This window comes from Pteropus alecto, unplaced genomic scaffold (genome assembly GCF_000325575.1).
Source record: "Pteropus alecto unplaced genomic scaffold, ASM32557v1 scaffold78, whole genome shotgun sequence".
NCBI lineage: Eukaryota > Metazoa > Chordata > Mammalia > Chiroptera > Pteropodidae > Pteropus > Pteropus alecto.
The window spans coordinates 4,802,742-4,817,165 of record NW_006443124.1 but is presented as its reverse complement, the minus strand read 5'-3'; the positions used below and the strand labels follow the sequence as shown (position 1 = coordinate 4,817,165).

At 41.2% G+C, this 14,424-nt stretch overlaps 1 protein-coding gene and 1 pseudogene across 1 annotated transcript in view; one reads left to right on the top strand and one right to left on the bottom strand.

The window, feature by feature from the left end:
* The window catches only part of LOC102890116 (protocadherin alpha-7), a 128,781-nt gene that overhangs the window by 99,044 nt on the left and 15,313 nt on the right, over nucleotides 1-14,424 (top strand). The window contains exons 3-4 of the mRNA XM_025040595.1: nucleotides 2,182-2,245; nucleotides 3,108-3,196. Of these exons, the coding sequence (XP_024896363.1) occupies nucleotides 2,182-2,245; nucleotides 3,108-3,196 (153 nt within the window). The remainder of the gene's footprint in view (nucleotides 1-2,181; nucleotides 2,246-3,107; nucleotides 3,197-14,424) is intronic.
* On the bottom strand, nucleotides 11,431-11,549 carry LOC112472088 (annotated as a pseudogene).

Genomic DNA, 14,424 nt, shown 5'->3' with positions numbered 1-14,424 from the left:
TATGTCCCTCTTTCCTTCACTCAGAAGTAACTTTAACTTTGTATGGTTCAGATAAACTATGTATCCACAGACTGGAAGCAGCTGTCAAAACTAAGAAGCTTTAGACATTTTGCCAGGGAAATGCAATTATTTTTGTCTCTGTGTCTATTCCTTGAAACATTGAAAGTGGTCAGTGCCAAGTGCTTATCAAGTGTTGGCAAATAAAAGTCTCTTGTAAAATTATATACTTTCTGCTGTATACTTTCATCAGAATTTCCATAAAGAAGTAATTCCAACTTCCTTCATCCCTTCTCCACCTATGCTTTCTGTCCCTCTCTTAAAAATTATTATTATGTGGTGACAGAAAGAAATCTAGCTATCGGAGGTAAACACACACTGTAAAAAAAAAATATATGTTTTACTGTTAAAATGTGCAGCTGAAACTTATCGGATTTCATTAACCAATGTCACCATAAAAAATAAATTAATTAATTAAAAAAATGCTGAATGCAGCTAAAATGGGATTTTCATATTAAGTTTGCACCCATCATTGTAATTCCAAGATAATCAAATTTAAAGTATATATGCTTTATGGAAAATTAAGCTGAGTCATGCTAATACTGACTTGTTGAAACAATATTGTCTTTTGCTCATTAAATCAGAAATTCTTACCCTTAGCCTGCCGATGTCTACCTGTATTAATAAAACCTGCTGACATTAAAAATATTATTATTAATACTAATGCCTTTACACTTGAGTACATTGTGTAATGTATATGTACATGTTGTCTGCCTTGGTTTTCTATCACATATTGGCTGTTATATCCTATCAGCCACAATAATTGATGATGGTTCTTGCTCGTGTTCACCCCTATTAGAGTCTCCTTATCATTTTCATCTTATTGCTATCATATGGCCATCAATGGCATGGGCTTTTCGGAGGATGAGCCATGTGAAGGGCCTTTATTAAATATCTGAAGACCAAATCTAGCTTACTTTAAATTAACCTGGAGTAATAGCATTACTCCAAGACTCAGATTAAATATAATTTTGCTTTCTCTACTTTGTCTTTTTGACAGTAATTGATTAATTATCATTATCCCTAGAGCTGATCCAGTGTCTGTGCCATGGGGCCAAATAAAAGATTCATTATCTGTGAATGTCTTTGGAAATCAAATGTGGAGGATGATCACCACCACCAAAATGATCTAGTTTTAAAGAAGAAGAAATAAACTTCGAACTTAAGCCCCTCAAAAATATCTGGGCAACTCTTTAAGTTAATCTTCACCAAACCTAGATCAATTTCTGAAGAAAAAGCTTACCAAGCATGTGTTGAGTTCATGAAAAATTAGATTCAATCCATTAAAAATGCATTCAATTAAGATAAGTTAACATAGTTGCAAGCATTACATTACAAATTGAGCAGAAATCGTTATAATGGCTGCTGTTTCTGAACAAGAAGTAATCAGTGAAGGGCTGAAGATCATAGGTGGCTTGGTAGGATGTCACATTGGAACCTAGGTCATAATTTTAGGCCAGAAACATTTACATAAGGATTCTTTATGTTTGTTACCAACCAGCTTATGCTTTTGCCTGCATCTGAGCTATTGTGGTGAAGCCACACAATAGGAAAAAGTATGATTTGCCATACCAACTCGTTCTGAATTAGTGTATTACTTGAAAAGTACCAAAGTGATAAGATATACCTTAAAAGCTACACTTAAAATAAAATACTAAAATGTATCACTTTCTTATCTCATTTTCAAATGAAAAAAAAAAAGTACTCCTACTCAGGTTTTAATTAAGATATTATGAGATTTAAGCAGGATAAGAAATGAAATAAAAATTAAAGCTAAATGTAATTTATTCTTCACAATGAAGTACACTGACCATATTTTAGAGTGTGAACTTAAATAATAGTCATCCTTTTCACACCTGGCTTCTTGGCCTTTCTAGCCTCAGACATCATGTAACTATTCCTTTGAAAATTCTGCTTTGAGCTGAGCTGGTTCTAGGGTAGTTACATCTACAGAATTAATCCGATTGAACCCCAGTAATTTGCTGGTAGGATTCAGGAACACCTGAAGGATATTAATGTTTTAAAGAAAGAGAAGATTCTAGGGTAAAGAAGAAGGGAAGAATAGCAATAGGGCAGAGCTTAATGATTGAATTTCTAAAGAGTAAGAGAATATTGAATTTACAGATGGTCTTCCCGTCGATAGTTCAAGTTTGCCAGCTCTGTTGCCTCATATAACCCCATTCGAATGGTAGTATAAGTTTTATATGAGTAACTTACTTTGCAAGATGAACCAATGTCTAATTTAAAAAGAGTCCTCTAATTTTGATGAGGGTTTTATTGGATGATATTTACTCTGAAGGTCCCATTTGTTCTTCCTTCATTCATTCATTCAATAAATATTTGAGGGTCTAATAAGTCCTAGCATTAGACATACACAACTGATTGTGCTGTTCTCTCCACCTTTGAACAGTTTATGTTCTCTCTCTATTTGCCTCAGACAATCTCCCGTCTTACAGCCTGCCATATTTCATGCTGAATTGATCTCTTCTGAACTGGCATCCACGAGTGGTGGTATTAAGCTTCCTCTAGTCCCAGGAAATGTAGGGTGGGTCAAAAAAAAAGGTTAAGAATCAATTAGGTAGTCAAACTAGAATAATGCTACAGTTATCAGCAGAAAATTTTTGTGTGTTTTCTTCTTTGCTACAGAGAATTCAGAAACAAGAGAACCAGTGGAGAGGCTTTTGAGACTAAGCTCTCATCTGCTTTAGCGTTAAGATATTAAAATGAAAAAAAAAAAAAAAAGATGTTAAAATGACATTAGCCATCTGATGGGCTTCCAGTTAGATTAAATGAATACCATGGCATTAATGAAAACCAAAATTGCCATAAAGATAAAACATGTTTATTGCCCAAATGATACAGCAGGCAGTATGTCAGCAAGGCTTGTGCAGTTTATGACTGCTCAGCAATAATTGCTTCTGTTTCGAGCATGAGTAGAATATGTTAGCTGCAGCCTCGCCTCCAGAGACGTAAGCATTTTCTGAGGGTGGAAGGAGATCTGGAAAGGCATTTTTGGTCTAACTGTTATTTGGGTGTATGTGTTTAATCAGCTCTGTGCACCTGGAGGAGGCTGGCATTCTACGGGCTGGTCCAGGAGGACCTGATCAGCAGTGGCCAACAGTATCCAGTGCAACACCAGGTAAAGACTGAGGGTTTCTCCCTTCTTGCTAGGGTTCTAGAAAGCAATCAGATGACCTGTTTTTGTAAGACTAGAAATGCTAATGGCTCTATTTTTATTTGTTCTTCTTTTCCTTACATGCATGACTTCCTTACATACATGATTATTTGGATTTTCTACTTAATGTCCTTCATGGGTTTAAAACAGATAATATAAGGTTATGTGTGTGGGGGGTGGGGAGTGAAGTGTTTTTTAAAATAACTAGTTAGCTTTCAAATGCTTAGGTTCTCCCAGTTTCCCAGAGAAGATTTTGTGGCCTCATGTGCAGAAATGGCACTGTTAGTAAAGATCTTTTTGTTGAAGACAATGGAAACCCACTCAAAGTAGTGACATGAGTCTGTATTCAGGAAAGTGAAAGTTAATAATGGCACGACAATGGCCTGCCCTTCACGTGCTGGATAATGATTATGCAAAAGAGAATTTTAAAGTCATGTGTTAGAGCTGGATGGATGGGTGGGTGAGTGGATGGATGATGGATGATGGATGGATGGATGGATGGATGGATGGATAGATAGATAGATAGATAGATAGATGGAAAGAAAGAAAGGTGTTTCTCATGGAAGTGAGAAGTTATCAGAACCAAGATGCCTCTTTCTTTGACTTCAGGTCAAAGTCAGATCTGTTTTATTCTGCAAACTCATCTTTACTGCCTTGACATGCACATTGCGAAACATGACCACCACACAGTTTCTTAGTTTGGAGGACAAATGGGGACCAAATCCTAATCCAAACTTTCAGGAAAAAGAATATTCCAGGTTGAACCAAGAACCAAATGGCTGGGTGAGCACAAAAAAATTGCTTAAAGTGACATTTCCTTAGTTTCCTTATTCTTGCCCAATCACTAAAGCAGTCTCATATAATAAAAATATGGCTTTGGAGGCTCATCCCTGTGGCAGTTTACAGAAAAGGGTTATGGACAGTGGGAATGGTGTCTACTGTAATTCTCATATGAATAGAACTTTATGATGATGATAATAGTTGTAAATTATTGAGCTATAATATACCCAGACACTGTACCAAGCACATTACATGTGTTATCTCATTTATTCCTCATGACAACCTGGCAAGGGATTTATTGTACCTATTTTATAGATGAGAAACTGGGAACACAGAGAGGTTAAGAAACATACCCAGGTTCATGTAGTTTGTAAATGGCAGAAGTAGGATTCAAACCCAAGTGTGTTGAGCTCCAAATACAAGTATATCTAGCACTTATATTCAGAGCATGGCTGGTTTGCAAGAATCCATCCAATTTCAAATGCCTACACACATACATAACAGATGACATAAGTGTGTGTGTAAAAAGTACTTTCCAAAAATAATCAGGTGCCTTTCAATTGATTAGGCTATCCAAGTGACATGTGCAGCTAAGGGCCTGTTTTTGCTGGCAACTCGTAAAGGCTTTTGTTGATTCTAATCGGCAAGCTTTTGCTATTTATGAATGTTGCATAATTCAACCAAAAGTCACATTTGTCAAAAAACAAATGCACACGTTAAAGCAATTCATTAGAGGGCTAGTATTGCCAGATGGCAAGGGGAAGAATATAAAATAGTTCATTGACAAATCCACAGCCCCAATGCCAATGATGGAGTGAATAAGTGATGGAAGAGAAAGCGGGTTTAGACTGCCAAGTATTGCAGGATGGGGAGGCATCTAGAAAAGTGAGAACTACCCAATCTAAGCAGTCACATGAAATCATGCCCTGCTGTCCTGCCTCATGTCAGGATGTTTCTTATTCTCCTGAGGGCTTTGTAGGTCAGTCTGGTGAGCCAAGAAGTACCTTTGAATACATTTTCCCTTTCATTGATGATGCTAACTGGTGTATATTTCTAGACAAATGTGAAATAGGAACTGTCTACTGATTATTTTATTTGAATTTGGCCCAGGTCTCTCCTTCAAATTCAAAAGAATGTTAGGAGCCCATCTTCTTGACAAAAGATAGGGAAGGAGTCTCCATTGCTCCCCTTCCCTACTCTCCTACCCACATTTTTATAATCCCTTCCCTCCAGGACTGTGCCTGGCTGATGACTCATGAGTCGCAGTCCTCATGGACTGAGGTGGACAGAGCTTACGTCTTCCAGTTACTCCATGAGATGACCCAACCATACTTTCACCATACCCCCACACCAACGATATGAAGTTAAAGACATATTCTTCTGCCTTCTGTTCTGTCCTTTAGGTACTTTTAGGTTTTAGGACTCAAAATATGTTCTGCACTGTTCGAAGGGAGTATGGCATAAAGACTAAGATGATGATTTGGAATCAGATCGGAATTGAATTACAATTCCAAACTTACTTGCTGGGTGAGCATAATTCATGTTTTCTTAATTACATCATCTCTGTAAATTAGGTCTGATAATAACACCTATATTATTGAGTTGCCATGATAGCTAAAGAAGAAAGAGCTGAAAAATAGTGCTTGACATAGAATATTAATAAATGTCTCATCTTTTTACTCCTTTTATTCTGGGATACTTTTGTGCAATCTGCGATGTAGCCTTGGCTGATAAGCTGGTGGCCAGAATTCAGTAGTTTTCACTTCTAGGCCCAGACAGAAACCCTCAAAAGTTTTCTGGATCATCTTGACATCTACGCAGTTCGGTCATCCCTCAGCTGTCCTCTTGGAGATGAAATGAGGAGGATTTATTAATTTTACCCAAAGAAAAGGAAAATGTTTTGAAAAACTTGGTTGTTTCCAGTCCCAAGTAGAGCCTGTCTTTCATTGATTCTGTTCATTGATTAGTGCTTCATGACAAAGATGCAGTTGCTTCCAAACAGCTTCCTCTTGGTGCCTGAGTCTCCTTACGCTTGTGTCTGAGACCTTCTCGTGCACCAGCACCTTCTCATACAGCAGCTGCAGTCGTGGGCATAAAGGGAGAGAGGCCTGCTGTGCAGTATCCTCATTCACATGTGTTCCTACAGTTGTTTTTCCTCCACTGATGAATTCTTTTGCTTTGTTACTAAACTGTTCATTTATTTTCACAGTCCACAAAAGCCTAGGTAAGATGCTAGGCTCTGAAGGGATCTATGGGGACATCACTAGGTCATGTTTGCTGCAAGATAAACAAGTCAGGCATTAACTCCGTCAATCCTGATTACTGGCTCTTCTCTCCAGCCTCCTCTGTGTGAGCAGACCTGGGCCACAGGGCTTCTTACTTCTTTGGCAGCTTCCTGTGAGACTGAGTGGAAGAAGAAAATGAGCTAAATAGGGAGAGCAGGGCATACTCCAGATGGAGGAATGTGTTTGGGGAAGAGTCATGTGAAGGGCTCACCTTTAAAACTCTGACTTTTCAGTGCGAATGCTCTGAAGAGGTTTTAATGAGTGCCCTCTTGTGACTAGTTCCTAGAGAGAATTCTGAGACATTATAAAAATACTGCCCCTGCCTTCTAGAGAGCTGATCTGGCTTCAGGGCATCAGGCTGCTTTGCTCTTTCCCACTGATTCATCCAAGCTCCTCTTTCTATATTTCATGGGATCTCAGGACTTACCTAAGGCAGCAACGGTAAATTATTTTTTGGAGTGGGAGCTATTCACTATTTTCAAAAGAGCACAGGGAATTCCCAAACACACAGCACTGCCAAAGATAACTTTATAGCTCATCAAGCAACACTCCAGGGGATCCAGGACTGAACGGTGAAAGATGAATCAGGTAGGAGTGGCAACTAAGGCAGTGAGGCTCAGTTAGTGCACCTCAGTTTAGAGCCACTGGGCAGTTCTCAAAGGGTGGTTCCTGGAGCAGCGGCACTAACCATGCCTACTGAACGAAACCCAAAATTCTCAGGGTGGAACCTAGTCATCTGTATTTTAACAAGCCCTCCGTGTGATTCTGATGTACCCTAAAGTTTAAGAACTGGTTTAGAGAGTCAAGAGTAAATATTCCTGAGGTTGTCTGATATCTTTGGAGGCTCAGAAACCATGCAAGGAAGCATCTGCCTATGATTCTTGCAAGAAATAGAAAGCTTTTCTCCATATCAGAGAGAATCACTAAGAGCTCAGGCTCTGGGTCTGAGTAACTCTCCTTTGGATTCTAGCTCTGCCACTCAGCAGTTGTATGTCCCAGGAACCATGACTTAATTTTCCAATTTCCAGTTTCTTTCTCTGTAAAATGGAGATAATAGCAGTACCTACCTTATAGGGTTGCTGCAAGAGTTAAATGAGATAGTACACACATATTACAGAGCCTGCAGAACAATGTTTAGTAAATGGTGGCTATTTTTATGATTTGTCAAGGTATGAGTCTATCCTTCAGCTTCAGAATGTAGGTCTGAGTTGTTCTGAGTAGTCTCTGTGGGAAGGCTCTATTATACAGAAGATTTTTTTTTAAGTGCCTGTCTTTTTGTGTCCTTGGGGGATATTTTTGCCCTGGTTTGCCACATCTCTTTGCTCTGTGGAAAATGGACATAGTTTGTGTCCTAGTTTTAAGGGGAGTGGGGTGGGCTCTTATTTGTCTTAGAGATTCCTACCCCTCTGACAAAACCAGCTCCCCACAGAGGGCCACCATGGAGCCTCCATCTCTGGCTCTTCCCCAGAAAAAAAAAAGCCACGATCCTTAAGTTTTTTGGAATCCATTTAGGAAAACTGCCAACATGAATTTTTCCACTTCATGAGCGAGTGCAGCCTCAGGCCCTGTTTGAGAATTTAGAAAGCATGCCGTTCCACTAACCCGCTCACCCTCCATTTCTGCTGTTGTCATGGCAATGATAGTCCTGGGAGGTGTGTGCATATCCTTATTAGGGGGAAAAAACGGAGATCAGTGGTCTCTGGGTGGGCCAGCTCCATCCTGTCAGTACCCTCCTCTCTCACCTTGCATCTCACGGCCCAGGAGTGCTAGCTCGGCTCAGGGGTCTCTAGCTGAGTAAAGTGAATTCTTTAAGAAGCACTTTTACTTTCCGGGGGCGTGGAGCTCATCACGTCTGTTGGAGTTCTCTCTGTAGCTTATATTATGCGTTCTGACCTGGAGGGAGGGAGCCAGATGGTGTGGAAGGGCAATTAGAATCCTCTAACCTAGGGGAAGCCACGAAGCTTAAGTCTTTTCTGGCTCCATCCATCTATCCACCTATGACTTTCTTCATCTTCTTAGGAGAACACGCTACATCTTCTATTTTTAATGGTCATGGAAATAAACGACTAAAGTGAAGACTTCCTGGTTTTTAGGAAATTAAACATTCTCTTTAATAGATTCTGAGATAGTTCTTTCCTTCCACCCTGTAGTTCACGCACCTCCCATTTCTCCTACACCGAATCTTCCAGGGGTGGTAGCCCTGGGCAAATTGCAGTCAGGGTTGGGGCCATGGCACAGAATAAGTGAATTTCTTCTCTAACGGTGGCCTAAAACAGAGGTTATGTGCCCCCTGAAAAATCTAACCCCACGTGCACGCACACCTGTGCTCCTGGACCTGCACCTCAGAGGCCAGAGTGAGAGGAGAGCAGCAGGAGCTCTTCCCTTAGGCCGCATTTCCCTTCAGGTCCCGCAGATGCAGCAGCGAAGCAGCTAATGCAGTTAGGAAATGGAGACTCATTATGGTTCCTTCAGCTGTCATTGATCCCTCTAATGTGCCACCGGAGTGGTACAGTCTGGCCCCTGAAAACTTCATCGTGAGAAAACGCCTTTTGAATCTGTCTTAGAAAAAAATAACACTGCGTATCCTTCTTTTGTTTAAAAGTGTTGCACGAGACAGGAGAGTTTCTGAATCACCCTCTCTCTAGCGTTCCCTATACGCCATCCTTCGTACCCTATGTTTTAAGCCCCTTATCAAAAGGGACATTCAGGTTTCTACTGGGAAGATCCTAGTATCACACAGGGCCAAGGAAGTGGGGGAGGGGTCACCAGCTCTGCCACCTGACTCAGCTCAAAGATGACAGGTGACCTGTCATCTGTGTGTTTGAGAGCTCTGTGGGGAAGGGAAAAGGGAGGGTGGGGGTGGGAGTTCACATTTCATTCTGTGGGAAAGATTGGTTGAATTGTTGGGCTTGGGGCTCTTGCCTGAAAGGTGCTTGGACAAGAAGGACCTACTTATAACCTGGATTGAGGGAAGAAGAGTAGTGATAACTTATAATTCCTTTGAGCTTTGCAGCTCCAGCAAGCACTGCTCTCAGCCTCACTGATTCTACTAAACTAGAAATAAGAGCCTGTTCCCAGCAATGACAAAGGTCTTTAATGACAAACATTTTCAGAAAAACTCAGCCCAGATTCCAAAAGAACTTGCAAAGTTCGTTTTCACAGAGGCAGTCAACTTTGCAGTTGAGAAGGTCATTGCCTAATCTGGAGAAACATATTCAGGCCAAGCACTGCTGAGACTAGGGGCCTCTAGAGAAGGGACACAGAAGAGAGCTCATTGCCAGGAAGCCTGGAAGCGAGCATGTGGATCAGAGAGGAGCCTCTCTCTGCCTCAGCACTTGAAGCCTGTTACCCAGTCAGAAAAGGGAGTGGGAGCAGATACCAGTGCTGTTCCACCCGTGTCTCGGTGAGACCAAGAGCTTCCTCAGCAGCAGTCCTGCCTGGAATGGTCTGTCTCCAAGAGAGTGGGCTTAGTGAAGGACAGGAGGAGATGGTCCTGAGGATGGCAATACCCAAGGAAATAAGGGGAAAAAAGGATATTCGTGCTGATACTAAAACAGGAAATTGAGAGAAGTCGAACTCAAAAGGTATAACTCTAGAAGGGTAGAATATGAAAAGGTAACTTTTGAGAACCAAATTTGGATCCACAAGAGAACAAGGATGGCCCTTGAGCCTTTTGAGCTGTTCTTCTCTTGCTCGGGCCTGCTTCCATGTCTGGAAGTGTACCGTTGCTTTATTTTTCCTTCTAATAAAGGTATTTGCTGCTGAAAAAAAAGATCATGGGAATGGGAGCACAGCATAGGGAATGCAGTTAGCATTAACGTAAAGGCTAGGTGGAGAGCCACAGGCGAGAAAGAGCAATTAGGAGGATCATTTTATAAGCTATATAAATGTCTAACCAATGTACTGTATTGGTTATTGAAACTAATAAAATAATTTTTTTTTTTTTTTAAAGAGAGAGAACAGGGATGATGTTACCAGAGTTGTGTCCCCCGATTGCTGAATCCCAGACAGGGCACCCTGGGCCTCCAGATTACAGCTGCCATTGAATATAAAAACAAAAACAAAAACAAAAAAACAAACAAACCTAAAAAATAAGTAAAGCCTCTTCTGTACAGAAGGTCTGAACAAACAAGTTTGTTGTTGATGGTCCAAGAAAGTCTGCCAGCTTTGGCTTACTTCCAGCACTGGACCAATCCTATGTCCAGGGCTGTCGCTCTACGTGACATCGTGGACCAAGCTGAGTAGTGAAGTGACATTCCCCAAGTCTTCTCTCTTATCTTTTTTGACTCTGCACCATAGATATTGTCTTACTCAAGAACATATGTGTCACATCTCTGTTCCCACAATCACCTGGGGTCACCTAAAGGTCTGTGGCAAGACTGGAAGCCTCAGCCAGTGTGAATGATTTATATTAGGTGCTCACCAAGCTGCATGTCATAGAGAGTTCTGGGGGAGAAGAGCATTGCCAGATATGTAACCATCCCAGATCTGGACACCTTTGAGCCTGTGAGCCTGGTTCTGTGTTTGATGACGAGCCATGGAACACAGAAGTTCCCTTTTCTCTGTCAATGTCTATTAGCAAAGAAGTGTGTGTGTCTTTGTGTCAGTGGGATGGTCTTTGTTGTTGAAATTTCGGAGTCTTTAAATCCTGGGCTGTTGTCCCATAATTTGTAGAAATAGTCTAAGAACAAGAGAAAGGAAGACAATAATAGCTACTAATATTGAGAATGTAGTATGTACTTTACATGCCATAACTCCTTAAACAAGAGAAGCACATTATTATTTTCATGTTTTAGATAAGAAAATTGAGGCTCAAAGTCACACAGTGTTTTTTGGTAACCATTATATGTCTAACAAGGTGTCTAGCACACAGTGGTGCTTAGTAAATATTTGTTGAATCGATTAATGACTACAATGGCAAAGACAATATTTCAACCACTGTCTGCTTGCTGCTGAGCCCTGTGCACTTTAACTAACACACTACTGTTACTTTATCCCACATGCCTGGTGACCTGGAAAGGGCTGTTCACTGAGTTCGAGGCTGACCATATGGATCTGATTAGTTTCCCATCACTGCTGTAACATGTTATCATAAACTATGTGGCTCAAAACAACACAATTTTTTTTTTGTTATGCCTGCAGCACCTGGTCTTCCTAGGTGGTCTCCTATCCAAGTACGAACCAGGCCCGACCCTGCTTAGCTTCCGAGATCAGGCGGGATCGGGCGTGTTCAGGGTGGCATGGCCGTAGAACAACACAAATTTTTTTATCTTGCGTTCTGGAGGTCAGATGGTCAAAATGGGTTATCCTGGGCTAAAATCAAGGTGGGTTCCTGCCATCATATAACAAGGATCCACTTTCCTTCAGTTTCCAATAACGTGTTCCTCATTTCCATCTGAGTCCTCACTGACAGCGCCTTTCATGTCCATATTTCTACCAACAATCTGTTCAAGGTAATCAGGGTGCTTCCTCCCATGCTCCTCAAAATTCTTCCAATTTCTACCCATTGCCCAAGGCCAAAGCTGCTTCCACATTTTCAGTTACTTGTAACAGCAGCACCTCACTTCCAGGTACCCAATCTGTATTAGTTTCCTATTACTCCTGTAACAAATTACCACAAACGGCGTGGCTTAAAATAAAATACCATTTTGTTATCCTGTAGTTCTGGCGATCAGAAGTCCAAAATGGCTTTCATTAGCCTAAATTCGCGGTGAAACGGGGCTGCGTTCCTTCTGGAGGCTTTAGGGGAGGACCCCTTTCTTTGCCTTTTCCAGCTTTTAGAGGTTGCCAGGGTTTCTGTCCTCCTGGCTCCTTCCTCATCTTCAAAGCCAGCAGCACAGCATGTGCGAATCTCTCTCTTCTGACGCTCCTGCCTTCCCTTTTCACTTCTAAGGACCCTTGTGATTACAGTGGGCCCACCCGGATAATCCAGAATAATCTCTCCATCTCAGGATCTTTAATTCAATCACATCTGCCAAGTTCCTTTTGTCATGTAACATAACATTTTCACAAGTTCAGGAATTAAGACCGTGGGCATCTCTGGGGGACCATTATCTGTCTACCACAGGGTCTTTCACGCTCAGGCAGAAGTGGCTGCGTGTGTTTCTGTGTGTGTAAATTTTAGTAGCAGTGAAGGTAAAATAAGGTGCATATTTAAAATCAAATAAGGTTCATACTACAACTTTGAAAAGAGTGTAGTCACCGCAGACTAGACTTTAAATGCTTTTTGAAGGCTATTAATTGTCAGAAGTTTGGTGGAGACTAGTTAATCACTTTGCTTTCCCTCCAAATCTTAACTAAGAATAGATGCAAGGAACTAATTGAGGGATCAAAGTTCAGAATCAAGTTTATTATTGGTAAAGATGGTCTGGAGAATATGACCTTCAACCTCTCAAATGCAAGGGAAGAAAATGAATGGCAGACCTTTCCCTGTCCGAGTTTGATTATCAAACAGAGGCTGAGCTGGAGCAGAGAAAGGTAATTAGAGGAGAGGCACTTCACAGAAAGAATAGTGACTGTTGATACTAACTGCTCAAGCAAGAAGCACAGTCCTTTTAAAGTATGATTCATGGTAATCTCCCCAGTCAGATAAGCAACTTTTCCTTTCTGGGAAGAGCTACCTCCTTGAGATCCAGACAGGCTAGGCACCTCCAAAGCCTAGAGCATCTCAGCACCCTGAGCTAAAGGTGAGATCTCCCTTCCTAGCCTACCCTCCACAGGACAAAACTATTGGTTTGGTGAGTGTTCCCTTCTCTATGGGCAGAGGTGGAAATGTGGAGAAGGGAGAGAAATGGTTCCCACTATATTATTAAGGGCTGAGAGATATTGTTCTGTCCCAGGCTTAAGAGTATTTTCCCAAAAAATACTTATGAGTATTTTGGGGGGAGCAGTTTGGATTATCCACAATAATCTAGAAGGAGTCAATTAAAGGGCATGGTAGCCAATGGAAAAGTGTCTGTCCCCAGGGTGATGCCAGGAGGCACGGGCAATGCATATTGCCTGTCCTATATGTATCTAGCATCTATGTCTAGGAGGAAGCAGATGAAAGCGTATATCTAGGTCTTCCCTGGAGAAGAAAGTGTAGAGCCTGATCAGTGTGTTTGTGTGTGTTGGGGGTTGTGGGCATTGGGGCAGAGGAGGTACTTTAGTCAGCACTCCTAAATCTCACTTGCTTTTCCCCAATGATGCATCTTGTGTCAGGGTCAGGAGTCAGGGTGGTTATGGGCCAATTCTGTGGATACACATGTACTCAGGATTTGTACGTTTGTTTTTTTTAGGAGCATTTTGCTTAAATAAAAACCTATTCTCATACTAGCTATCTCCTTGAGATCTGGACAGGCTGGGCATCTCCAAAGCCTAAAGCATCTCAGCACACTCAGCAGCTCTTATTGGAGAATAAATTACCCCTCATGCCTCTGACAGTATTAGCCATGAGACCCACGAAAGAGCTTCCTTGAAGGCCAGCATCCCCTGGAGGCTTCTTGTGTCACTAAGATGTCGATCTAACTTCTGGTCCTGTAGTCTGCAGTCAGTGGGGTTGTGTTTAGTCAATGATCAGTGTCACATTAATTTCCCTCTATTGGACCAAATATAAATTGATTCTAAATATCTGCCTTGGGAAAATTTCTTTAGGGAGAGTGAGCTCTTCAATATGTTCTCTCTAAATCTAGGAATTTAGAGATATAAGTTAGCTGCTTTGGATTTTTCTCACTCAAGGTCACAACTTTGCCTCCAGGATACAACTTCTAAATAGTTGTGATTTGAAGGGCGCTAGGAAGATCCTCACAAAACCTCCTTCGTAGGCAGGTCCCCAGAGCTCTGTCGGAAACCACTACCACCACCAGTATTCTCTTTAAAATCTTCATTCATTCATTCATTCATTCATTCATTCATTCATATTTTCTCTCTCTCTCTCTCTCTCTCACACACACACACACACACACACACACACACACACACACACGCAAGTTAAATATCAGAATATTATGTCCAACAGTACTTTCCTTGGCTTGGTTTCAATATGGAATTTGGTTGAAACCTTCTATACAGTCATTAAACAAACATTTATTAAGCACCTGCTTAAGGCCAATTTCTGTTCTAGGTGAGCTAATAGAATATTAAATATAA